At 41.4% G+C, this 26948-nt stretch overlaps 2 protein-coding genes across 6 annotated transcripts in view; one reads left to right on the forward strand and one right to left on the reverse strand.

Moving 5' to 3' along the window:
• Window positions 1–4712: 4712 nt before the first annotated feature.
• On the reverse strand, window positions 4713–8653 carry LOC130160852 (zinc-binding protein A33-like). Of its 2 annotated transcripts, XM_056363628.1 has the most exons (7): window positions 8425–8653; window positions 7962–8388; window positions 7729–7824; window positions 7415–7645; window positions 7288–7310; window positions 6432–6550; window positions 4713–6300 (listed from the first exon to the last, which is right to left on the reverse strand). In XM_056363628.1, exons 2-7 carry the CDS (start codon window positions 8364–8366, stop codon window positions 5789–5791), a joined length of 1386 nt encoding a protein of 461 aa, XP_056219603.1. In that variant the 5' UTR covers window positions 8367–8388; window positions 8425–8653; the 3' UTR covers window positions 4713–5788. The 2 variants fall into 2 exon arrangements, with proteins under 2 accessions (XP_056219603.1, XP_056219602.1); XM_056363627.1 differs by having other exon boundaries at window positions 7962–8653.
• An 8778-nt stretch (window positions 8654–17431) lies between these two features.
• The window catches only part of eya4 (EYA transcriptional coactivator and phosphatase 4), a 45620-nt gene continuing 36103 nt past the window's right edge, over window positions 17432–26948 (forward strand). For all 4 annotated transcript variants that reach the window (XM_056405232.1, XM_056405234.1, XM_056405233.1 and 1 more), the window contains exons 1-2: window positions 17432–17832; window positions 21815–21875. In XM_056405232.1, the coding sequence (XP_056261207.1) occupies window positions 21843–21875 (33 nt within the window). In that variant the 5' untranslated portion in view covers window positions 17432–17832; window positions 21815–21842. The remainder of the gene's footprint in view (window positions 17833–21814; window positions 21876–26948) is intronic.

The raw sequence follows: 26948 nt of genomic DNA on the forward strand, positions 1-26948 counted from the left end.
TATTCAGTATTGTATCAACAGTAATTACACTTGCCTCCTGAATATCATGATATCATGACATGTTCTGTTTCAGTTTGACCTCCATCACTTCTTCTGTCTGTATTCCTAACCTTTGCAGTTTCATACAACCTGGCTCTTATTTTTGAGGTCTGGCCATCATTCTTATCAATAACAGTTAAATTGTATTCACTAAATCATTTGCTGAAATCTATGCCAAAGTCAGACAAGACAAGGAACACAAGAAGTCAGACGATCATAAAGGTTTTAATCGAAACCTCAGGGTAGCCATGTTGAAATTATTACCCAAATTGTCCATTGTAAACATCATTACAGATGTGGTCAACCCTGTCTCCTAAAAATTATGTTTTTATATATCCTCATGCTACGGTATGTGCACTAAAAAAATCACTGGATTAAGGTTGTTTTGACATAGTATTACTGTTATTGAGTTAATGGATTAAAACAACCCCTGTGTTGCGTGGTATCACTGGATACAGTTAACCCATTATTGTGTCAGTGCCATGGTGATTCATACTGGGATCATTTTTAACCCAGTGGTTTTTACTGTGTATTTATATACTACTAAATCACATGTAGTAAAAACATAATGAATACAGGAACTATTTTTCATGAATGTATTTGTCATAACATCCACTCGCACAGGAACCCGAGAAATGTTTATGGTCATGATTGGGCACTCACTTGATGCATGGTATTATTGAATAAGTCATCACTGACTTGAAGCTTGAGACACAACATGTTTACTTTTACAATATTTAATCAGTGTTTATCTATCCTCAACCAAGATCAGTCAGTGGCTCAAAACCCTAAACCTCAGTCCTTTGCAGTTTATGAGCCCGCCGTCCACCCAAACCACCCCCTGACAACCTCAGTGAAAGGTAAGGAAGTGTCCTGGACTGGAGAAGCTGTTGCCAGTGAGTAAAGGCAATTATATTTGCTCCAAAATGTCATTGTTAGGAGACAGGATTGTTGTGGTATAATAATGACTCACCATACAGTACTGTAGCTTTCCTGTGCAGTCAAGGATTAATTTATTACCAACATTTTGACTGTGCTCATTTTTAGTTTCACCACTGAAGAAAGTGGTTTAGATAGTCGGGCTGAACGTGGGCTTGGCTCCCCCCACACATTGCAAGTCAACATGCAGCTTTTCAATATCAATATCACTGAATTCATCTTCATTTATCTCACAGCAGTAAATGCATCCTTCACTGAGGCTGCAGTTTAAAGCAGGTGTCCTTAGGGGGCGCTGTGGGTCAGGGCTTTGGGCTTTATCTGTAGAGTCTAGCCCTTCCTATCGTCTTCATTGACATTTAATGATAATTATAACTTGGGTCACACCGGGGGCAGATGCACACACACACACACACACACACACACACACTGGCTCACTAACAACACACCGCCTGGTTAAAAACATGAAGACATTAGGGGTAACCTGATGCTGAGTGAGTATTGATCTACTCTCAGGGGGTTTAGTGAGTGAGAGAACACCAGACAGCACTTTATCACAGCACTTGACCATCTAGGCTAGCCAGTGCAAGTGTGTGTGTGTGTCTGCATGTTAGAGACAGGAAGCGGGATCTTTAATAAAAAGCTTTGTTATGTGTAGATATTATATTGTATGTGTAGATTGTTTTTTTTTAAAACAGGCATTATCTGTCAAACCTGTGTTTAAAATCCAGCGTCATGTTACTCATACAAATTTCAACCTTGTGTTTCATTCATTACTAAAAAGTAAATTTCCTTTTCCTTCTTTTCTTTCCTTCTTCCTTCCTTCACCACCTCACCCAACATCCTCCTGTGAGGTCCTGACTGACACGTTCAATCTGCCTCCATAACATTATAAAGACCAGACTGAGTAGCAATCAGACCTATGTATGTCCGTGTGTGTGTGTGTGTGTGTGTGTGTGTGTGTGAGAGAGAGAGAGAGAGAAAGCGAGAGAGACCAGGAGAGATTTCATGATTATGATTGCTGAGGACACATGCTGCTCAAATTCTTCAATGATTGGCTCCAAGCGAAACATAAATGCCAAACAAAACAATAAACCCTTCGAGAGAGAGAGAGAGAGAGAGAGAGAGAGAGAGAGAGAGAGAGCAACAGCGTGTGTGTGTGTGCGTGTGAGTGTGTGTGTGTGTGTGTGTGTGTGTGTGTGTGACAGAGAGAGAGAGAGAGAGTAAAATGACAACATCATACACTTGGAGTTCTGTTTCTTGAAGATATCCAGACCACAATAACATGAGCAAAAAAAGTGACCAAAGGGACCTGAAAACAAGGAGCAGATGGAAAAACAACCACATAAAAGTGCATGTGTGCGTTTCCATGCGTGTGCTCTTGTATCTATACATTACACTATGTACACTGACTGCACTGATTTAGCCAGTAGCCATCGGTGGACTGACACAGTGTGTTGTGCTCATTTTAATTACCTTCTCGTTACATGTCTTGCTTGTTTTCTCCATTTTCCAACACTTAGCGATCCCCTATCCAGTCCCCACATGCGCAGCTTTTTCCTCAACACCCCAACACACACACACACATTTACACACACTGTGTTCTCCTCAGAAGCCAAGCCAAGTCAAACTACATAGGTGCTGGTCCAGACAGACACGGTTACTGTATGTCTTCTGTGTCAAACCTTCAGGCAATTGGCACATCTCTCCCGTCTCTGTTTGTCTCTCTTGTTTTCTTTCTATTTGCCTCTTAACTTGATATCTACCTACCGTTTTGGCTCCAGTTCAGAGCCATGTTGTCATTCTGGTCAGTAAGAGCTGGTCCGCTTTTGATCTCTTTGTCCTGATTCATTCAGTGTCCCCTTCTTTATCGCTCAGATGTATGATTTATGAGTAGCACACTCACTCGTGTTTAGTACCTAGATACGGGTTTAACACACACATTGCACCCATGTACAGTAAAAACGCACACACCGATTGCTTTGTTATGCCTTTTAGTTCATGAAAGTAAAATCATTGATGTTAAATGTGATTGATTCTCTTTGTAATGTTTTGGGACAAAACTAATTTCCACACGGTTACAAAAACAATATCCAGCGCTTTGAAATTACTCAGAAATAATGTGTTTATTTCATCTGATTAGTAGAAAAATGGCACTTTCACTAAAATAACATCTGACGTATTCACCCCAGTGGCTCCTCAGTGCTCTCTGGTCAACATGGAATGACTGATCATTCAAAGGGGATTTTGAGAAAGAAAAAAAAGGGGGGTTGGATACGCTGGTTTGCCGTCATTCCTTTGAGCTAAAGCAATGGTTTATACAGGAAGAATGATGATTTGCAGAGAGAAGTAAAAAAAAAAAAAAAAAAAAAAAAAAAAAAAAAAAAAAACAGCAATGGTTTTTATTCCAGAATGTGAAATCTGCCAGATCATTGCTCAATTGCATTAAAGTTTTCACAATTTGGGATCATTTTCAGCTTGATAACTATAAACCCATTAAAGTTCCCATATTGCATTAAGTGAAATTTCCATGTCTATTTTGATTATAAAGCAGGTCTAGGTTCTGGTTCTGTGTTGTAAGTTCTGTGAAAGTATCAGAGCACTCAGTCCAAAGAGAAATGCGCACTGTTTTCAGAAACTGTCTTCAAAACGAGCCGTCGGGACTTCTTTAACTTTGTGATGTCACCACAAAACAGTCACCTGTCTCAGCCTTGCCCTACACCGGACCCACCCGGGCTGTATATTTTTATTTTATCACCCAGAAAACAACCAATCAGAAGAGAGCCTCAGAGCTTGGGCTCTTTTGATTGGCTCACCAACCTGTTGTTGCTGGAGTGCCAGACAGAAGCCTGAGAGAGGAGATGTAAACTACATTGAGATGGCTTTTGGTAAAACCACAAATACAGTATATTTTCTTATGGATCAATACTTTAAATAAAACACTGGAAAAGTGTCAAATATTGGACCTTTAAAACTGCTTACTTATAAAATGACGTGTAGGTCAAAGCTTCCTATTCTTGAATTCAATTTTGGATAAAGGTATGAAAAAGAAAATCCGAATGTTCTAATTCAAAATGTCAAACCTGAGAAATACACTTTGCCTAATTAAATTAATGGAAGAGTAATCACTCAAACTGACACACAGCTTTCTCTAAAGACAGACTTATAAAGTTTGAAATTTATCTTGGGTAATGTGGAGGGGTAAATCCCCCCCAAGAGCATATTTGAGCAGATGTGTCAGTCAACCCCTGATCTCCAACCTTAATTAGCCCTGAGAAAACTGCACTGAGAATCATTCAATCATGTACAACATGCAGAGGAATACAAATGGAGTGAGAGACGCCTGCATGCCCCTTCTGTTTCCTCTTCTCCCTCGGTGTGTTTTCTTCTCTCAGTCCTTTTTCTCTTTTAATTTGGCCCCTCTGTTTGTTTTTCTTCATTCTTTCATTAGTTGAAAAAACATAGCAGGCATTCCAGCTGTAATACCACTGAGATTCAGTATCAGTGTAGAGATTCGGACTTGTGTATGTGTGTGTGTGTGTGTGTGTGTGTGTGTATGTGTCTGTCAGTGGTGAACAGAGAGAGAGAACGATGGCAGGACACTAGAGACATTAAGCATTGCCTCATAATGATTCATCTTTGTGCTATGTGTGTATGTAGGCAGACATGTCAGCCACACTGGGGCATTATGGGAATACTGGAGATTCCCAATGAAGACATTCATACGGGCTCAGAGTTGCATGTGTTTATTAGTTTGTTTTCAGCTTGCTTATAGTGTTTTCAAGGTTCATGTTAGATGTGGTGGTATTCGGTATATTAACAGTAGTGTTTTTAACAGTTTTCTTTAAGTGTAATCAGTTTTTTTCAACCGATATTGACAGTTGTGCAGGTTAAGTGACTTTAATTTATTAAGCCCGAACACAAAAAATAGCCTCAAAGGTAAAAAAAAAAACAGGGTAGGAGAAAACAAAATAAAAATAAAAAACAGGATTTTTTTTATCCCTGTTATTAATCTGATCATTAAATATTTACATGATATATCGAAAGTTTCATTTCACTATCCTTAAGACAACAACTAATATATACAATTAAATCATAACAGTTGATACAAAGGATAAATTCAAGTCAGAAAAGACTTTGAAACCTCAAACACATTCCAGATATTTAACCATATCTCTGCCAACCTGTAAATCATCCAATCTATTAAAAACATGCCGTGAATTATGTTACACGGCGACTCCACGGATCATACTTCCATAGAGTTGGGGAACTCACAAGAGAGAGATTTTTAAAAAAGAATGGTCAAAATTGAAGCAGCAGATGGCGAGATGTTCTGACTCTTAGTCCCTAGCCAACCTACAGAGACACTGGATCCTACAATTCCCATAATGCAACCCAGTATTCTATTTCATTACACTCCCCTGCCTCCTTAATGTTTGTTTTTTTCAAATACTAGACTTCCAAGTTTGTTGAAGTTTCATACCTAAGCTGAGGTCACCCTAATGACTGTGTGACGAGTAAACTGAACTGGATGTGTAAAAATGTGTGGAGTGCCCCTTTAAGGGAGACTAAACCAAATAGACAACAGGGAAAGCCTGCATGATGACAATACTTACTCCAAACATTAACAAATTATTGGCCAAACAAAGTTACAAATAGATACCTGAAATCTGAGAAACATAAACAAATCAAGGAAGTCAAAAGAAATAAACATTTTTTTGACAAAGATTGTAGTACTTAATAACATGGCAACAAGTAAACACCATTTCAAGGGCTCATCTGGTTGTTTGACCTCTGCAGTAATGCAGAATGTTTATCTCAGTTGTCTTATCCTCACTGACAATTCAGATGGAAGGATTTTGGCATTTTCACGAAAATATGGAAAAACTGGTTCTGTGAAAGTGTGTTTGATGGTGTGTACAGGTGTTTTCCTATCAAGGTCAAAAAATGATAGTATTCCTTGGTCATAGTCTAGCTGCACTCTGACCTTTTGGGGAAACAAATCTTCAGATACGATTTTCACATAGTCCTTTGGAGTAAGTTCACGCATAATGTTTGTGCAAACACACATGTAGATGCCCCAGATCTTATCAGAAGTTTGGTCCTTGGTTCTAGCAGCCACACCAACATACCAATAACCCCCCAGCTCCACATCCCAGCTGTGTTTCCCAGAGCTAAGGCTTTCAGATCCAAGAATGTCGGTGCTGCGCAGCCTTTCAGGATTTTCAGGTAGTGGCTGACACTTGTCACTAACTGTTGAACGGGTCAAGTGCTCCGATGTGGTCAGAGAAGAGCAGCCAGTGTTGGGGTCCAGAATTACAGAAGCTTCAGAGAAAAAAGGGAAAGGGAAAGTTTACAGAGATGTTTATTAAAGTAAAAAGTTTTACTGAGGGCATTACAGTGTATTCACAGAACAGCCTGAAACACAAAAAGAAACAACATAATAAATATCTTACTGTATTGGATTATACTCTTCATCTTCTTCCAGACTGTGAACAGCAGGTTTCCTACATGTTTGGCCTCATCGATCAGGGCTCCTGATGGAGTCTCTGGTATTGGCAGGTTCCACTGGGATCTGAATATTATAATATATATATATATATATATATATATATATATATATATATATATATATATATAAACATGATCAAACATCCCACATTGGTAGAGTTTTTGTTAAATATCTACAAATCCAATGTATTTATTTTTCTATAGTCATTAAATTAATTTACACTCATTAGTTTTCACTCTATACAGTACTTGAGCTTGTCTGTGTCAGACACTATCCTTCCCACTCTGGATTCAAATAGCCTGCACATGCATAAGGGATTCATGGGAACCAAAGCATGAACGTATTGGATATAGACAAGAAGACAAGAGCTGCGCACTAATTATGTGAAACCTGTGCATGCACATACTTATGGCAAATGTTAACATTAATCTGGAGGAGCAGAATAGCCAGTCCCAACGTTATAAAGAGGATAGGTATAGCCTTCTGCAATTTATAAATAAATAGCCCAAATTATTTTGTTGCATTTGCAACCTCTAACTTGAGCAGGAAATGAGTAGGTAAAATAAGTTTATGACATTTTACTTTGTTGGAAATGACATTGATATTTGCAAGATGAGATTCACAATTATTGGAAGAGTCTTCAAACTGTATGTTTTACTTTTACCAGAGAAAAGACTGATTTGTTTGGCAAATGTGTGTCAGGTAAACTACTACTTCCCCACCACCAATCCAAACAATCCAGGACTGTAATACAATGCTGAAGTCTGCTGTACTTTGACAGTGTACAAAAGACAACTTACCGCTTCCTAGTGGTTTTGACATTCTGCCAAATAAAGAGAAAACACAATAACAAATCAATACATACATTTTTGTTAAATATCAATATCAAGATCAGATTATTAATTAATACGGATAACTACTGATTACCATCATGAATGAGAAGTCATCAGCTCTCATTTCTTCCTCTATTTTTTGGATTTTGTCTGTGAGCGAGGAGATCTCTGCATTCAGATTCACAGTCCTGATGTTGATTGCCTCGCTCTTGTGTGTCGCCTCCTTCCTCACTGCATCTATCCTGGCAGCCTCCTCTGCTCTCAGGAACTGGTACAGCTTCTGAAACTCCTCTTTGATTGTCTTCTCCGTCCGCTGAGCCTGGAGCTGAGGAGAAACACCTTTGTGATGAAAGCAGGCGACACCATACGCTGCCAACTGCCTCTATGAACTCTATGTTTGTGACTTACCTTGATGTGGCTGGCCATTTTATCACAGTTGAGTTTTTGTGTTTTAAATGACCCCAGTTTGCTTTTTAAATGCATCAGCCCAACTTTGAGGTTGGTCTGCAAATAAAAGGTACAGTTACACAGCAGATTAGTAACACAACTCTTTTGTTTGCTATAAAGAATTATTTCTAAAATTTTGAAAACTACTAAACCCAAATCCTCTCTCAGTTGCTTTATTAAACGATTCTGCTCACCTTATGTTCTTCTGCTGCTTCATTGATGGGGACGCAGTTGTGTTTCTTATGTTTTTGTGCATCCCTACAAATCACACAGATGAGCTGCTGATCATCCTGACAGAAGAGTTTGAGTTTCTCACTGTGCAGCCTGCAAAGCCCCTGAGATCCTGACGTCTCTCTCTTGCTCCTCTGTAGTCTCATGCTGTCAGACAGGTTTCTTAGAGCCAGATTACGTGGGGGCTGAGCCATTGGAAATATTTCCTTGCACACTGGGCATGCTTGGAGTCTACTTTGCCTCCACCACTCCTGAAGACAGTGCTTACAGAAGCTGTGACCGCACAACAAGACGACGGGATCCTTAAATATATCACAGCACACAGGGCAGGTGAAATCCGCTTCAGACTGTGATATGTTAGCAGCCATTCTGTCGTTTTCTCCTGTGGTTCTCTGTGTTTCTTCCTGTCGGTTTTCTCGTGTGGACTCTCCCTCGGCCAACTCTAGTTTCGTTTTCACAGAATCACTCGTATTAGTCCAGTCAGCGCTCAGGTTCAGTACTTTTAGCTACAGATAGTATCAATAAACACCCATGAATTCTCAGTATATATAATCATATACTGTATATACGCATACATACGCACACCAGTTGTCTTTCTTAATTACTTTATGAGGTTCATTAACGAGAGCAGCACCAGGCGCTGACTTCTACACACTTCTTCCTGCTTCCTGTTTAAAGCGGGAGGCGGGTTTGAGTTTGTTTCTCTGCAGTTCCGTCTTGCCTTGTGAAATAGTTTGACACTCATCGTCCGGGTTATCTGAAGACTGAGCAGAGAAGCAGAGTGGAAACAGCTCATAATGATCGAAAAGCTTGGGAAATAATGAAATAACTGGTTTATAATGATTAAGTTGGCCGCTTACAGTGTTCGTTTTGGGTCTCTTCATACATGACAACAGCTCTACCAAGAGAAATTCAGGACTTCTGTGAGTGCGCGCGCGCGCACTCGCGTGGCTCAGTAAGTTATTTCGCTCCTGCTCTGCTCGGGTTTTGGGACTTTTGCAGCGTGTGATTATCTCACAGCAGCAGGTACTGTGTGTTGTGTTAGGTGAGTGGAGCGTGTAATGCTTTCACCCTGACCGTTCAGACAAGGCCTGGAGCAGGAGGGTGGCAGTTTATGTTACTCTATCTTTAAATCAGTAACCAGCGAAGCTGTGACATTATATTCATGTTATAAATATAGAAATGTTAATTAGATGCAGTGGCGATCCTAGACTCTGAAGGGCCTCAGGCAAAGAGGGCCATTGAGGGACTGTGCATGATTAAACTACCTAATCATTTATAAACACACACACACACACACACACACACACACACACACACACACACACACAGAGAGAGAGAGAGAGATGTTGCAGTGTTTCCTGCAGGTTGAGAATGTACTTGAGGTGGTGGACGGCACAGAGTGTGAATGATGTGCATACAGAGACTCATGCAGTTTAGAGGAGGAGAGTGTAACCCAGGTTATTTTCTGTATTTCTTGCAGATGTCCCCTAAACACCTCACATGCAGACCAGACGAGATCACATCAGTAGAAGCAATAACTACAGCACATGTCATCAGGGGCCCCACTTAAGGGGTGTTTGAGGCAGCGGTGGTGCCTTTGGTGGAGGTTTAAGGGATTTTATCCTTGTCATTGCAAAATGTGCCAATATGTGGGATCATCTGTGAAGTCCCAGGATCTCAATTCTTGGTAATTAACTCTTATAAGATCTCTCATTAATATCCAGTGGTGGGAGTGTAAGGCACATTTGCCAAAGCAGGCAGTAACATCATAAATCCTTCAGGGGCAGATGGGCACAGGCCATATACTATATACACCTAGGACCTAATATCAGAGCCAATTAAGTACATAACATATTTTTTGATAAAACATGCTGTTAGGACAAGTTATTTAGATTCTAACTTTTATTTAAGTCCCTATAATAGTCAATGTGTATGTTGAATAGTGTATTATGCCAAGGTTACACTTGTTGTAAAGTGTACAGTTATACGGTTGTAGTTTAACGTCATTGCCTTCAAGCAGTTTGATGCTTTTGTATAATGCTAATAAAACGTGGAGAAGTCCGCAGAGTTTGGATGTTAAACATTTTTTGACCGTGTTAAATGTGACGGATTTAGCGCTACAAGAATGTAGGACATCAAGTCCATAATGGACCAGGCTGACATGCAAAATTGGATCACCTGCTGTGACACTGGTATGTGGAAATAACCCCTCGTTTAAGTTTTCCTGCCCGAGTGCGAGCACATTGGGTTTTCACAATAAAGTTGGATTCATTCAGTGAAACACAAGTCAAAACAAGATACTCTAGTAGCTTAGGATTTTGGTGCACAATGTCCACAACACCTAATATCAAATGTTTCAATATCATAAATCAAAACGAAGTCGCTGAATGAAATGAAATCACTATTAAAAACATATTTTTTAGGAGACAGGGTTACAGTGTTAGGTGCACACTCACATGTGCCCATTGTCTCTATGTTTCAGCTGCTTTCTCTTTGCAGTACTCTTACATGCTCTCTCTCTCTCCTTCTCTCCCCCTCTCCCTCATGCCCATGTGCACACATTTCACGTAAAGGACACACACAAGCTACATACATCAGATTCTCAGCAGTGAAAATCACAAGTGATTTGCCCTTTGACCGCCGCAGCAATAGCTACCAAAGGCTAACTGTTTTAACATGACATCACACACCACCATGTGGCCAGCTGATGTGGCTGGTCTTTCCCTTCTCTTTGTCTCTCCGCTCCCTCTTTTCCTTTTTCTCGGACAGACTTTAAAGGGAAAACGTAATGAATCTGTTCTGCGCCGTTAAAACTTTGCTTAAAAAAAAAATCGCTTAAAAAGATCCTGACAAAAGAAAATCCACTTGCCTCTTGTTGCTTAGTGTTTAGTAGTTTAGTGTTGCCTGTATAAATAGTTTGACCACTTCTAGACATGATATTTGCCTCAGGAGGGAGCAGCATTTTGTAGCTCTGCGTATTTGCATTTAGTAAATTTCTTCAAAGTTGTCCATATTCAAATGTGTGTGGTGTGAATTAGAGTTTAAACCTGTAGTTTCACCTACATGTTGCCGAACATCAGCCTCGGACATTGTTTGGTTCAGTATGGGCTGATATATCAGTGTGTAAAAAGCTAGTGATCAAACTTGCGGTCCACCTAGATTTCTCACTGAACAGTGTGAGCTCAATTACATAACTTCATGATAATGTCTCTCAGACAGCATATGTACTTTTCCCACTTACCTTTCCTAGGCTGGTGTAATTATTAGGCCTGGGGATAGTGGTGCGGGGGTGGATTCTTGCGAGACTGTTCCTATACTTAAATATTATGTCCATAACCATAAAACATTCAATCCACATAAAGCCAAGTGTTCTGGATCTGGCCACAGTAGCCTCCCCAGGGTGGTGCAGTAAAACCGCCCTGAGCCGCCATTAGGTGGAGGGAGCTGGAAGAAATACTGGACAGAGGCTGGGACCGAACCAGAGCAAGAGCACAGCTGATGGTAAACTAATTTTGTTGGCCTGATACCCCTCCCTCCCCTGAAAAACACACACGTGCAGTACGTGTTGCGTTCACACACACACACACACACAGCGTGCACATCTATGTGGAACACACATACTGTACTGTATCATGCTTCCACACAAGTGAGGAGTCTCTTAGGACCCTCAAAGTGGGACAAAATCACACACTCTCTCTCTCTCTCTCGCTCTTTCCATCTTTCCCCTCAACAGTTCTCACACACACTCGATCACCATCTCACCGAGTAAGACATATGCTCCATCATTTGCCTTGAGGGATAAAAGGCCGGGAAGGAATTCAGTGAGACGTTGTAGCACTTCTCTGCAGACTCTTGGAGAGAAGTGCTGTATTTATGCGTATTAACCACACAGCTTTCCTGTCTGTGAAACACAATGCAAGTCTAAATCTGGACTTGATATTCAAGGTTCACTTTTTTCAAATGAAGAGAAGAAGACATTAGTCATGTTCTTCAGATGATATGTAGCTCCAATTACGGCTAAAAGGAGTTACATGTTAATGCCAGCAATCATTTTGTAAGGATATATGTCGAACTTTTAAATGTTAAACGTCTTAATTAGACGTTGAAGCAGCTTTTCCTGCCACATGAAGGTTGGAAGCACCTGAGACTAAAACCACCCCAAAGCTATTTCATAAGCCTCTGAAGAATAAAGGGATAAAAGAAAATGGATTTCAATGGTTTTGAAAAAAGGAGGCCACATACAACAAAACTTTTGTAGATGCAGAAAATAGCCAAATTAATATTCAGTTTTAACTGTCTTTCACTGCGTTATGTGTCTCTTTTTGTCACTGGACGCTAATAAAGAGTCAGCGAAAAAAAAGACGTAAGTGTAAGCGGAGCAGCAGCTTCTCTGCAGGACATTACAGGAATTTACGATGTGTTAAATGTTTCCTTTGTTCCTCCCTGTGGCAGCTCGCTCCGGCAATTAGGGAAGGCAGCGGCCTGCAGTGAGCTCAGTAACCCCCCCCCCCCCCCCCCCCCCCCCCCTTCTCTCTCCATCACAGTGCCTGCATCATCTTTGTGTAGAGGTAGTTGATTGACTGATTGATTGATGCTCCCAGCAGGAAGTCGTTACGTACGCTGAGAAATTCAGCCCCATTTTAACGTGTTCGTAAGGAATAATCCTTGCACTTGCACCTTTTTCCTGCTGACAGAAATATGAAAGTGTGATTTGCCTCTCGCCACCATCTTAATTACCAGAGGGGATTAATTTAATATCGCCTTTGTTTTTCGGTCAATACTGTGGTAAAATCTGAAACCCAACTGTGGCACTCTGCCAAAGTCGAAAATGCCAGCAGAATTTTTTTTTTTCTGTGTACTCGGCCCCCTGAAATAAACCCCATGCGCCATTCCATTTAGCAAACCAATTTGGGATGGAGGGTGGGGGCAGGAAAGGGAGAGGTATAGGTTAGCTGTAGTAATAATCATAAATCACTTCTGAATGCTGCCATGTCACATGCCAGACTGCGCCACTAATGACCAGGCCCATCTTTCACCGGGTATTTTTATCTGTGTGCCCTGACACTCGACTTCTGGAAGCGTCCTCTCGTTTTACGTCGTCAGCACCTCGGCCCAGCCTGAGCACAAGTTCCTCACATATCTATAAATACCAGCCAGCTAAATGGCATTTTCTCTCACCCACCCCCAGCTTGGCAAGAACCAGGAGCTCTGTGACTTGGCAAAGGGACCCGCAGTCCTACACCACTAAACATCTTGGGGCTTAAACCCCTCCACCCCCACCCCAGCGTAACCCTCCGGAGAACAGCTGGCCAAAAAAATAGATCCATCTGCCACTGCCTTCAAATTCCAAAGTGGTTTCAGTTTAATTAAACAAGTTGAAATTGGTTTTTCACAAGACTGAGTGAAAAGCAATGAAAAACTCTTGTAGGATGAAGTCGTTCCACTACAGGTGTAGTTAAAGCATCAACCTACACACGAACTTGTTGACTCATGTAAATACACTCAGACACTCTCACACCAACCACGACAGCAACACACAAACACCTGTACATGCTTCCTTTGTGCAGAATGTTCTGCCAAGTTTTTTAAGCTTGCTGACATGTGGCACTAGAGACTGCAGGTCAGCGACAGCTTCCTGCTATTTCGGGCTCTGTCACAGCTTGAGGTTTTAATTTATTCTGCCAGAATGTGTCAATCACTGGGCAGCAGAGTTCAGGCCTGAGTCTGCTGTGGGAAGGAGAAGGAGACAGGCACAGCGGGTTAGGCCTTATTCTTGTTGAAGGGTTAAATGGGAGCGAAGAGAAACATATATTATGACAGCAGGTAACATCTGTTGTTAACCATTCGCACACTCAGAAAAATGATGCGAAATAGCAAAAAAAAATTGTACGTCAAATGTTTGAACAAGGTAGGACTTGGAGTGTATACCACATTACGCCTTGCAGCCCAACAGACCAACAGTAGGGTAAAGCGCCTGATATATACCCCAGATCAGACACACATTCAGACAGCAGGTGATTTTCTTTATAATACCTTTGTTTCCTGCATAGATAATGGACAGATGTGTTTACACATGTTCACACTGTCCATGTAAAATCAAGGACTAGCCGTTGAGTATATAAGCTGCACAACACATAGTTTCAGATTCCACCTGACACAGGTGCAAACAGGTGCACGAAGTAAAACATTAAGTGCATAGCAATATGGACGGGAGAAGCGTGAAGAAATGTGCATTCCAAATCAAGAGATAAATGAGGAAATGATACCAATAAAGACGTGTTCCTAAATATATCTGTGTTGGTGTGGAACATTGCATTGGTCAAATTAAATTGCGCTCCATGATGGACTTCATATTACGGGAACTCACTCTTACCCCAGTAACTATATGGGACAATTTTAGATGAGCATCTGAGGCAGTTTTACCCGAGCGCATTGAAAAAGAGAATCCCAGTGCAGTGTTTACAGTTTACAGTCACTATTATTCTCTCTCTTGTAGCATCAGGCTACTGTTTGCCATGCCAGTGCCTGCCCACAGACCATGCCAAGGCGTCTGAATTTGACCCTCCCAACACAGTGCCAAGACACACACACATCAGTCATCATGTAATGTCACGCCTACTACGCATGGCATCATATGACTTTGCACCGCTTATCCTGTTCAATTCCATGTAATACGTGACTAAAAAGTTCAGTTGTAGGCGTCATCCTGCGAGGTGACACTCGCAGGATGACGCCTACAGCTGAGCAGGCCGGTGTCAGTCAACGGTCGCTGTTCATGACAGCTGTTTGAGAATTGGACTTTCCGTGGTGATTGCTACACTGATGTATAATTGACGCAAAAAATCCAACCATTCATTTAGAAATAGTGAACATTTATTTCCAATTGAAGATAAAGTTTTAGTAGATAATTTCACTACTTACATGTGACCTAATGGCATTAAAAAGATATTAAGTGTTATTGTTGTTCATCTTAAAGATGATCTTTTCCAATTGACTTTCACCTTTATTTCCTCATGGATTCTTCTGTACCAAAAGGCAAGAACATGTTACTTCCAATGGGGTGGGAAGCCAGATGGGGATCACGCCCTTGTCGCTACACTGCCTCATCCTCCGCTAGAGTAACATCAGACTTAACCACTGTTCGCTTCCCGTTTCCACCCGACAGTCAATACCTTTTTCTTTTTTTTATTATAAAGCATGACCACAATCAATCCCGGACCTTAACCATATGTTTATTATTGTAACCATGACGACAGAGCTCTATTAACCTTAACAAAGTGGTTATTTAAACACAAACCACAATGTTTCCCTAACCTTAACAAAGTAATTATTTTAACCAAAGCGTAATCTTTCCCTAAACCTAACCAAGTTATTTCATAGTGTTGTCACATCATAAAATGGATTTATTTTTCAGCAGTGATTTGCAGTGGTTTGGACGGGCACAGACAAGTGATGTCAGCCTGATGTATAGGAGAGTGTCGTGTCAGAAAACTCTCCTGTGTGTCGCTCTATAGGGCATGAACAAAGTTGGACAAAATGTTGTTGTTTAATGTTGAGGAGATGCTCATGCAGCCAATTTTCTAGCTCCTTCTAATTGACAAGATAGTGGCAAGTGATAAACCCAAAGCTCAAGCCTTAAAAAAAAAAAAAAGGCCAGCCACTAATGTGAGGGTGACATCACTAATACTGCATCCATGATTTTCTGCAGCCTGCAGCTGGGATCAGCTCCAGCAACCAATGAAACAGACAAATGGAAAAGGAAAATGAAGGGATAGAAAGATGAAAGGATGAAAGGAGTGAGGGTCAACCCAGCAGTGAGGGAAGAAAATGAATATAACAACTTCGTTTTCTCTCTGCTCCCTACGTTTTTATTTTTGCTTTGCTCATATGTGAGTGACTTTCTCTTTCTCTCTGGGCCTGCCAACCAATGCCACAAAGAACATCTTTCTTTTTTCCTTTTTTTTTTTTCAGTGTTTGTGTACAATGGACGATGCCAGGGAAACATTAGCTCTTTTCATTCTCAATAATATTACCAAAAAGCCTTTTGAATCACATAAACAAATATTGCATTTGTGTGCATGAGAGCCGCAGAGAAAGCAGAGGAAAGAATGTAAGATGCAGCAGGATCTCTAAACCAACAATCACAGATCAGTCAGAGAGGCTGCTGACATCATCATCCCAAATAAATGACAGCATGGTAAAAGAGCGCTGGTCCGAGGCCAGCGGGATCCAACAGTCACAGAATCCATAAGCCATAACAAACATTCAATTTTTCAAATAAACTTAGCTCCGAGGCCAAATCTGTCATCTTTCTGAGGCCACAGAGGAGCAGCGCTGTCTGATTTGACCCTCACAAGATTTATTTGAGACATTCTGATTTATGTTTGTTGCTTTGTTTTGCATGTGTTCTGGCTTTTCTTGGCGTAATTGTTCTCCATTCCTCCGTACAGATGAAATTGCACTATGTTTTCCCTGCCTGTCCGGGTAACTTTGTGTTTTTGCTATCATGTCTGCTCTGATGTGTGCGTATTGTATTAGTGACTCTCTATGTGGCTCATTCATCAGTTGAACTCAGGAGCTGCCGAGGTCTGTATCCACCACAGTGCAGTTTTATACAAACCTGATTCTGATATTGTTCATGTTGTCAATCAGGAAAACCACCTTTGGACTGCAGGTGAAATATACAGTATTTTAGTTAATATGATGGAACCTAAACATATAACTTTGCCGTCTTCTGTCGCTTTTCTGGTTATGTACCAGTTTTGTCTGAAACTGATTTGATTTTGTTTTATTCTGTATTCCCTGTTTTATTTGCTTCTTTGATACTTTTTTAAAACACAAATTTTGTCCCATGACAGTGTTAGGCCAAACAAAAATTATTTGGATTAAAATAAAATTAATAGTCTAGAAACTATTCCTGGCACTTCTGAAAAGGCTTTCAGACAGCATTAAGGCAATTGTGTTGGGAAATGCAATTAATAGAAAATGCTAATATTTAGCTATTAAATAAATGTCTAAAAAGTAGCAACAAAAAAAGAAAATAGCCCCTGTATGAAAACATTTTTGTTTTTGCATTTTATTTATGTTTTTATTCATTTATTAATTATAGATAGATAGATAGATAGATAGATAGATAGATAGATAGATAGATAGATAGATAGATAGATAGATAGATAGATAGGTAGATCCAGGCTGGTCAGTGGGTGCATGTTGTTTTTGCTACGATGGGATAAATATAAATAAAACTGTGAGCACGTCATTTGGGCCAAACTATTAATAAGAATGTCATCTCGGTATCCCACCCCCCCACCCCCTACTCCTCTAACCCACCCAGCCACCCACCCTCTGAACCCCATTACTCCTTTGGACACTTGCCCAATAGTGTCGGCATGGCAGCTGAGCGCATGCGCAGCCGCGCGGTCCTCAATAATGAAGTTGGGTCTAATGCCTCTGAACAGCCTGGTGCTCGAACTTGGACGTGGACTGAAAATAATGGTGTTTCCCGCACAAGAGAGCGGTCCGGTCACCGAGACCGAGTCCCGGGACGCGCACTTGAGTTTGTAAATCTGTTTCATCGACTCCGAGTAACTCCTCGGGCGCGCGCGCGTGTGTGTGTGTCTGTCTGACTGTCTGTGTGTGTTTTTTTTGGGGGGGAGTCTTGCTGCTAAATGGCCAGCAGTGGCTGAAGTGTTTTGGTCCAGTCAGTGACAGCCTGCAGACAGCAGGGAGAGCTGTGCGGCGACCACACTGCATTTGATGATGAGAGCTTCCAAGAAGTGAAGGAAATCTGGGAGCTGATTTCTTGCTGGGAAAAAAATAATTTCAACACAGGTAGGCCCATGGTCACTCTTTATTCTTCTATTTTCACACAGTTACAGATCCAGGGTTTGTGGTGACAGCTGAGGTGGCTGAAGTGTGCAGATGATAACTGTTGCTGTCATAGGGTTGTTTTTTTTTTTTTTTTGCTTTTGATTCAGTCTGATTAAATTGAATTTTTAGAAATAGTTATCAAAGCGTGTCCTGACGTGTAAAGCATGACTCAGCTGAAAATGACGTACCCTCTGACAAGGAATTTTAACTAATGACAACAACATGAATTTCTGTGGTTACATAGCCACTAATAAATAAAATGAGATAATATTGAAGTTAGTCACTTTGGGATTGAGTCCAAACTTCGACAGGTTAAATTGATTTTATCCAACTATTGATGTTCCGGTAAAAAAAAACAAAAAACCTAATACATTTTTTTTTTTTTAAACCTACCTTTTACAGGTTGACATTAACAGCAAATTAATAGGAGTTGAACCTCATTCATGTAAAGCTGGTGTCACATGACGCTTTTCTTATTTAGAAAAAAAATGTAAATGACTTGATAAAAATAGAATTGGCTTTAATCTGATTATTATTTGCCACACGTGGATCTCTGACGCGCAGGTCAGTTTCTGCTGCACATCTTTATATCCGGATTTGATCAGGTGTAGCCTCCTCAGTGCTCAGCCTCCATCTCCACACGGTGTGTCCACGGCTTTTTCTCCCCATCTCTCCTCTCGTCCCACGTGGAGTTTGTGTTTATATTTGATATGTAGGAAATAGGAATCTTATACCACGGCTCTCAGGGCTTGAATGGCCCCTGGCTATTGGCCTGCCCCTAACAACATGACAAGTTACGCGCCGACTCAAAATCTGATAGGGCCTACTGCGCCGTAATCCATGCAGATTAGATTTCACATTAAGGACTCATACTTAACCAACGCGCATTAATGCACAAGAGGAGGGTGGAGATTTTGGGGAAAATGATAAAGCCCTGCAGAGGCCTATGGAGGCTGAAGATAAATTAATACCCTGGCCTTAAAAAGAAATAAAATAATAATAAATAAAAAATGAAGTAGCTAAATAGCAGTTTGGCCATTTAGAATAAAGCTCATACTGGAAACTGCACTTAATTTGAAATAGCCTGTTTTGCGTTATGATGTAAGGAAAATATTACTGGGGACTGGCGTTTACTGTCTTATAAAAATATATTAAAAATGTTTAAAAAGGACAATATCGGTTTATGAGGGGCAACTTTTTTGATCTATTAAATTCTATCCATTTATGTTACATTTATTTCACATTTTATATTTGTTTTTCTGTCTCATGTATTCATTTTATTTTGCTCTTGCAGGACAATAATATGAAAAACTGTCTTTTTAATAAATTTAGTATAAGACCCTGAAGCCGACATGGGTGCAAAACTAAGAGCATTTGACCAAATTAGAATGTATCATTGGATTGTAATGTAATAAAGAAAAAGCTTCATAGGCTCACATTCTCTTAATCGCCTTCTGGCTCTTTATGGTGTTGCAGAAATGTTTGTGGTGGGCCTGTACTTGGCCCACATAAGACTTTTTTTTTTTCTTTTTTTATAATTTTTAAAAATGACTCGCGCAACTATTCCCACTAATAAAAGCTATGTGTGCGTCCCGAGCTTTGCCGCTGAAAACAGTAAATGTGGCCCAATGAACAGAGTCACAGATATAAGAGAGAAGAAGAAGCGTGCCTTCATCCTTCATATTAACAATAAAAGACGTGTGGGAAGATAATCCCTTTAAATATATCATCAAAAAAAAAAAAAAAAAATCGACCTGTGCGTAAAACGCTTGCAAAGCCAACGAGGTTTGAGTCGAATTGAATTTGTGACTTTTCACTCCAACCTCTCTCCAGCCAGCAGCAGTCTGCGGTTAGTTCAACATTCTCCTCTCCTCGGCTTTTATAGCGTGAAATTACCGCAGTGTAGCTGTGCAGTCCACTCTCTGGTGCTCCCCCGCCGTCCCATATGTGTTTCTTATGTCGTTGTCAATAGCGATAGTGAGAAATATAATTCTCTCTTCTGGGAGCCTGAAGGAAATGGCAGGCGTTATTGATTCCCTGTGCAGTGTCAGGTAACTGCTGGGTGGTTGTAGGCAGTGTGGTGTGTAGTGGGATACAACACATAATAAGTGGGCAAACCAGTGGGTCATCAGAAATTCACAAAATGTAAGAATTTTTAAAAGCATCAAATTTGACTTGTGTATATATTTTTAAAGACCTACTCTAACCTGCTGTACTTTCATTCTTCCCATGAGGGTCACATATAGGCGACTATAAATTAAACACTGTAATGCCCCAGAAGTCAGAGAAACTCATGCTCTGTTCATAAAATGATGAGTAAACTTTACGTCCCTGCTAAAGAAGAATAAATCATGAAGGGGAGAGTGAAACGCAACCAGATAGAAGGATGATTCTGCCCTCCACAAAGGTGAGAGAGGGGGAGGGGGAGAGGGAGATGGGGGGGCGGGGGGGGGGGGGGGGTCAGAGGCTTGGGCACAAATCAATTCACCTGAGAGACGCATTATTGTCTTCGGTTTCAGGCGAGGAAGAGCTGAACGCTATGAAAAATTAAAAGGATGCCAGTTAGTTTAAAGGATCGAGCTAGAGAACTCCACAGACGCGCACACACACACACACACACACACACACACACGCGCGTTGAACTAACTGCAAAAAAAGACACATCGCTCAAATTTAATACTTAAACTTGTTAGTATCCCACGTGTTGAGTCAAACTTTCTATTGAGTGACTTTAAAACTACATGTCGGAATACGGCCTCTGTAGAAGAGAACACAGTTCATTTATCTGCAACATGCACATCATCACGCACACCGTTCACGCATAGGTGTGTGTTTGTGTGTGTTGTATACTGATATAGTATACCTTTCTTCACTTTGCTGACCACACTGTGTGACACAAAGCCGTCATTACACCGTGCAGAGAGCACGGCGTGTGCAGCTTGTTCTCAGGCCCTCAAAGTGCAGGTGCAGTAAAAAATATTTATTTACTTAAGCTGAGGTGAAGTAGAGCAAATGCATAAAAAATGTGGTTTTTCGTGGGGGGAAAACTTAGCTGGAAACGGTTCAGTGGCACTCCTTACCACACTTGGTGGGAACCTCAGATCTAATGACAGGGAAGGACTTTTGTGTTTGCATGTGAGTGCGTGTCTTTGCAGCCCACTCTTTTGTTCAACTGTCAAACTTTTCTGACGGCCTTTGCACGATAAAGCAGAGAGAGGCCATTTTGTGCTGCGCTGTTGGGATGACGGCATTGTTTTCCATTGTTTTCTGCTGGCCTTTTGTTGCAGCGTCATTCTCCGCAGGACTGTAACTAACAAAAAAAAGAAAAAGGAAAAAAAGAAGAAGGACAATGTCCTTTTCTGGCTCCATTTTGCCGAGCATCTCATCTCACTGAAGCTGCAGACGGTCACCTCGGCCTCTCCGTCTTCACTCCAGGCTCCTGCATCCAACCTCTCCTGTCTAGTATTAATAGGGTCACTCACTGTCTTCGTGCGCTAGCCAGCCCACTGTGTCTGTGGTCCAGAGCCAGCCAAGCGACCGTATCGTTTACACTTCTCCATTTTCATTGTTGATATTTACTTCTGCAATTATCTCTCCACTTCACCCTCGGCTGAAGATGATATGCTGAAGTTAACGCTGCTGCTTCCCTCCTTCAGTCTCCTGTTGCTCACACATAAACACACTGACAGAAGGCCTGACCGACAGATGCGCAAAGACATGAGAAAAAAGAAATGAATACAGTTTGATGGGTGGTTTCATCCAAATATGTGACCACAAGTGATTGAATTTGGCAGCCGGAACCCCAAAGGTTGCTTTCCAGCATCCCTCCAAAAACAGTCAGTGCAGGTGATCATTTACCATTCAACCTGTGCACAGGTAAATAAAAAAAGACCTAATACCCACGGACCCACATTTTCGTTTTCTCTGTTTTTTGCCCCTTCAGTGTGCGGTGGATCACGACCAAAGGAGCCATGGAGGCCTCACAGGACCTCAACGAACAGATGGTGAGTTAAAGGCTACTGTATGTGTGTGTGTGTGTGTGTGAGTGGGTGTGTGTGTGGGTGTGGGTGTGTGTGTGGGCGGCTGAGTATACCTCGTATCGGCCACACAAGTCTGAGGTATGGGTGCAATGGAGAGATGCGTGGATGTGTGTGTGTGTGTGCACTAACACACAGCAGATGTGGTTCAGTGAGGGTACAGTAACCATATGGCAGCAGTCAGAGTGAATGAGACGTGGACATAGACATCGATTTAGGAACCGTGTGTGTGTGTGTGTGTGTGTGTCTGTCTGTCTGTGTGTGTGTGTGTGTGTAATTCAAGTGAGTTCATTGTCATTGAAGTTACTGATTAATTCAATTTAAAAAGTTGGACTTATTTTTTGTCACTCCCATATCTTTTAGACCTCAAACACGTGCTTCTGCACACACACACACACACACACACACACACACACACACACACACACACACACACACACACACAGACAAACACACACAGCCTGAGTGTTTGTTAGTGTCTCGGCACAGCAGGCTGTCTCTGCGTCACGTCAGCACAGCGTCCCAGTTCTGCTTGTTTAAAGATCAGGCCGTATTGTTGGGAAAATGATTTTGGCGGCGAGCGAAGTCCACTCGCATTTCAAAGTCGTTAGTCAGCCACCAGAACAGGTGTAATTTCATCTCCTCCTCCTCCTCCTCCTCCTCCTCCTCCTCCATCAGGCCTGGTTCTCTCTCTCCCTCTCTCTCTCTCCCTCTGACCTGCCAGCCTCGGCAGTAATAATAGCACGAAGTGGGACAGAGCACATGAAGTATGTTGTTTTTCTCCCACTTTTTGTGTTGCTCTGTCAGACTCGCCCCGGCTTAGATTACGGGCTGACCCCAGTGGAGTACTGTCACTCACACATACTGTACAGTGCATGAACACAACAACACACACACATAGAGACTTATTAAGTGAGGAAGAGGGAGAGAGAGAGAAAGAGAGAGAAAGAAAGAAGGAAAGAAAGACAGAAAGAAAGAAAGAAAGAAAATGAGCATCCATCTTGTCTTGCTGCCATCCAAATATCAAATATTGATGTCCGTATTCCACAATTACTTCACCTGCTTTAAATAGGGCAGTGATATCATTTATAATGTGAATTTGAGCTGCGGCTCACAGACATTGATTAATTGTTCAGGTTGGAAATGAGACCTCAGAGCAAGGGCAGAGATTTTAATCATGTCACGCAGACCTACGAGCCTATAGAGGAGAGATTTGTGACTTCTCGGGGTGTTTGGTCTTTACCTTTTTATTTGCTCGAAATGTTCGAGTTTACGACATAAAGCTGCTAGTCGGTGAAGTGTAGTTGATTAGTTGTTGTGGATTTATTTTTGGATCAGAATCTGGTATCAATGATTTGAGGAAATTTGGGGGACGCAGTGTATAATCCACTCTCAGTTTCCACTTTATTAGGTTGCTCCAATATTTTGTCAACCCCCAGTGATAACAGTGGGAAGGACATAATGGTGTGGAAATGGAATTAGGGCAGGGGGGATAACAGTGTATAAGAAAATATAATCAGTAGAGTGATAATGTTGGCCAGGCACTAACCATTATTCCCATTATCAAAATGTTAGAAAATAGTGAAAAATGCCTTGTCACACTTTCCCAAACCAGGTTAACATAATGAAATGTCTTGTTTCGTCCCAGCAGCAGATTTAGTTTAATGTTATAGGAGATGAAGAAATCTTCAAACTGATGTGACACTAATTAAAATTTTCACTTTCGCAAATTGAATTCAACTTCAATTGAAAGTGAAGGTTTTAATTTGTAAATTGATTCGGTAATTGTAATTTGTTTCTTTTTGAATGTTTTCCTCTTGTTAAATATTTAAGCTGAAAGTGGCTAATTCTTTTCCTCGCACTGCCTCATTGAAATAGGCGTGTCTCGGGTGGCTAAGAAAACAGCGCAGACCTCACACACAAAGTTTCGGGGAGTTGTCTGTTGACACCTGATACCCCCACCCCTCCCCTCTACCCTTCTACCCTTCTACCCTTTAAAGTCCTCTCTGGCCGCCTGCTTGCCGAAGGCCAGCCTGCCGTCTGGGGTCCTCAGGGAGCCCTGGAAGGAGCCCGAGGCAGGGCCAACAGTGGTTAGCCTCGTAATGCTACTTTTAGCTTGTTTAAGTGTCTCGCTCCACCTGTTGTCACATACTTGTTTAGTTTTGGAGAAAAGGTGATAACTGGTTTTTTTTTTTTGTTGTTGTTTTGTTTTTTTTCGTTGTCGCTGTTGTTGAGTGATGCTGTGAGGTGATGATGAGGAGACATGAATGATGCTGTTTGGACCAAATGTTATATTATGAATTTAGTTAATCAATCATCAATTTGTATGAGCATTAAGCAGATCAGTGTGTATTCATACACATATGAATACACACTCCACACACAGTCTCTCAATGACTCTTGATCCGACAGAGCCCTGATTGAAGCCACCAGTCTGCTGGCTAGTGGAGGAAGCAGTGAGAGACGGGGGGGGGGGGGTGTTTGTTGACCCCAGAGAGCCTTGTAGGATTTAAACGTATGACCACCAGAAGAAAAAAGTGAGAGAGATGGAGGGGAGGGGAGGGGGGGGTGAAAAAAAGAGGGGAAAAAAGGTTCTTTTAGCCGTAGCCTTTTCCTCTGGTGCGCTGGGAGAGGCCCCAAGTATGGCAGCTGTCCCAGTCTGTGTGTGTGTGTGACAGAAAGACAGAAAGAGAGAGAGAGAGAGACCGAGTTAGAGGAGGAAAGGGGTCAGGTTGCACCCCTCTTTCACCCCTACAACCCCATACAGACACATTCACACAAAGTTACATGCAGCAGCAGTAGCTAAATACGAGCACGGCCCAACCCTGATTGCCAAGATTGCATTGGCGTCATAGACAGTCGTTTCAAAATCTGCCCGGCGACAAGGCATGTGGACAGATCACAGGAGTGTGGAGTGTAACAGCTACCCCCTGGCATCCCTCTAGTAGGCTGGCATCCTGGTTGTGGCACCGAGGTGCACTTCAATTTCAGCTTAGTGTACAGTGATTCTTGTAAGATTTATGTTTAGCTGACAGCTGAGCGTTGCTGAGAGAGTCTGCCGTTCAGACTTCTAGTCCCCTCCGTCTGAGCTGCACGGAGGGAAGAAAATATTTAGGACACTTAATATGTTCATGAAAAAAAAATGCTATTATTCTTGATTTCATTATGGTTGATAACTATGGAAAAGGAGGAGTTGAGGTCAAAGAAAAGCAGACGAGTGAAAAAAGGAAGCAAAATGTAGGGCGTTTCTGTGCTATTGTTTTTTTGTTTCGTTTTTTTTCCTCTGGCGTACTTAGAGAAGTATAATCTGCACAGACAGCTGTTCACACTAATCTCCCACTGTTTATACGTTCTGAACTTATTAACTGTATGTGTAATGACTGATCAAGTTATAAAGAGCGACGCAATGAATCAAAAAGTAAAAACAATGCTGACGTCTTCCCATGGAGCCGAGGTGAAAACTATTTTCGACCAGTAGATTTCTACTGTTGGTCGCTTTCCTCTCAGTTCCTCTGGAGCTGCTGCTGATAGGACACTTGTTACTGGGGATGGAGACAACCAAATGGAGATCGCAGGTGGTAAGGAAATACCGAAGTATAAAAACGACAAGTTGTGGTTTTATTTGTCGGGCTATTTCTTGTCTGTAGAAGTGGTGGCAGGCTGATTTTGATTTTGGCTACCCTTGGACAGAACCAGGCAAAAAACTTGCCTCCAGTCTATAAACTAAGCTAAGCTAACTATCATCAGGACGGTGAATAAACACATTTCTCATTATCCCCAATTATTCCTTCAATATTTAGGATTTTTACAGTAACGTAGGGCTCAACAATTATTTGAAGTATTACCAAAGTCACAGCGCAGACAAGTGCAATATCCAAATCACAGGAGCTGCAGTTTTTATTGAAAGTAAAATGTGTCATAATACATATCATCCTAAATGAAGCATTGTGGTGCTACAGAGATGCCCCATCCTGCACGTCATATTCTCCAGACGTAAGGGAACAGGCTTTGGTACAGACCACAGCAAAAATCACATCATCATCATTTGTATATTTTTTGCAGTGAAATTGAAATGCAGAAACTACCACTCCCACTAAAATGACTCATCGGAAATCGTAATATCTGACAAAATAATCACAATATGATTTTTTTTTTTTTTTTTTTGTATGCATGTTGTTCAGCCGGAGTGTAATGTTGTCAGGTTTACTGGAAGTTGGATTCACCCACATAGTGAATTGGTGATTGTTCTATTCAAAAACTATGCTGAGTTTTGGAAACTTGGAGAAATCAGCCTAAGTTAATACCATAAACCAAGGATTCTATGATCATGTGGAAAATGGAATAAGAGCTTTTACAGCCATTGTTTTGACATTACTTTTATTTAAGATGCACGAAACAACCGAAACATCTGTCTTTCACCAAAACCTATTCGGTTTTTGCCTTGATCCAGATAATTTATAACTCGTATATAAGAGATCTGAGTGAGAGTCTGGCCGGCCAGCTAGGAAAGCCAGCTAGGTGTGAGGTCAGCAGGTCACAGACGGCCTGTGAGCCAATCACAGTCTGACAGAGTCAAACCCCCCAAACAGACTGGAGAATCCATCTAGAAACCCAGAGCAACCGGCGTGGGCTTTCTAGAGGAACGCACCAGACAGGAAACCACATGATATGTGTGCTTGAGTGTCTGCTGTGTGTGTCTGTGTGAGAGTATATGTGTGTGTGTGTGTGTGTGTGTGTGTGTGTGTGTGTAGGTGTTTCTTTCTCTGTTATACACATATACTTTGTGTGGTGTAGGACGACTGAGGTCATCTGAGTGGAGACGGTCTCATAACGTGACCATGCTTGTTTAATGGAAGTCAATCAGGGCACAATATTTCATGCCAAGATTCCTCACTTTATTGATCACTCCGAGTTTTCAGGGAAAATCTCATTATTGCCAGATGTTACATTTGTCTCTTCTGAACATTTTAACGTGAAGTTTACTCTCAAAGAAACTACAACAGTAACAACACTGAATTCAGACTCCTCCAAAAATAACGA

The sequence above is a fragment of the Seriola aureovittata genome, chromosome 19 (assembly GCF_021018895.1).
Source record: "Seriola aureovittata isolate HTS-2021-v1 ecotype China chromosome 19, ASM2101889v1, whole genome shotgun sequence".
Lineage (NCBI taxonomy): Eukaryota > Metazoa > Chordata > Actinopteri > Carangiformes > Carangidae > Seriola > Seriola aureovittata.

What these genes read in the sequence shown, in the direction of transcription:
- LOC130160852 (XM_056363628.1), bottom strand. Translation starts at nt 8,366, where the DNA reads ATGGCTGCTAACATATCACAGTCTGAAGCGGATTTCACCTGCCCTGTG. An exon ending in AAATGGCCAGCCACATCAAG is followed by an intron (nt 7,646 to 7,728) that starts GTAAGTCACAAA and finishes GTTTCTCCTCAG; the next exon opens with CTCCAGGCTCAGCGGACGGA. An exon ending in GAAGAGTATAATCCAATACA is followed by an intron (nt 6,301 to 6,431) that starts GTAAGATATTTA and finishes TTTTCTCTGAAG; the next exon opens with CTTCTGTAATTCTGGACCCC.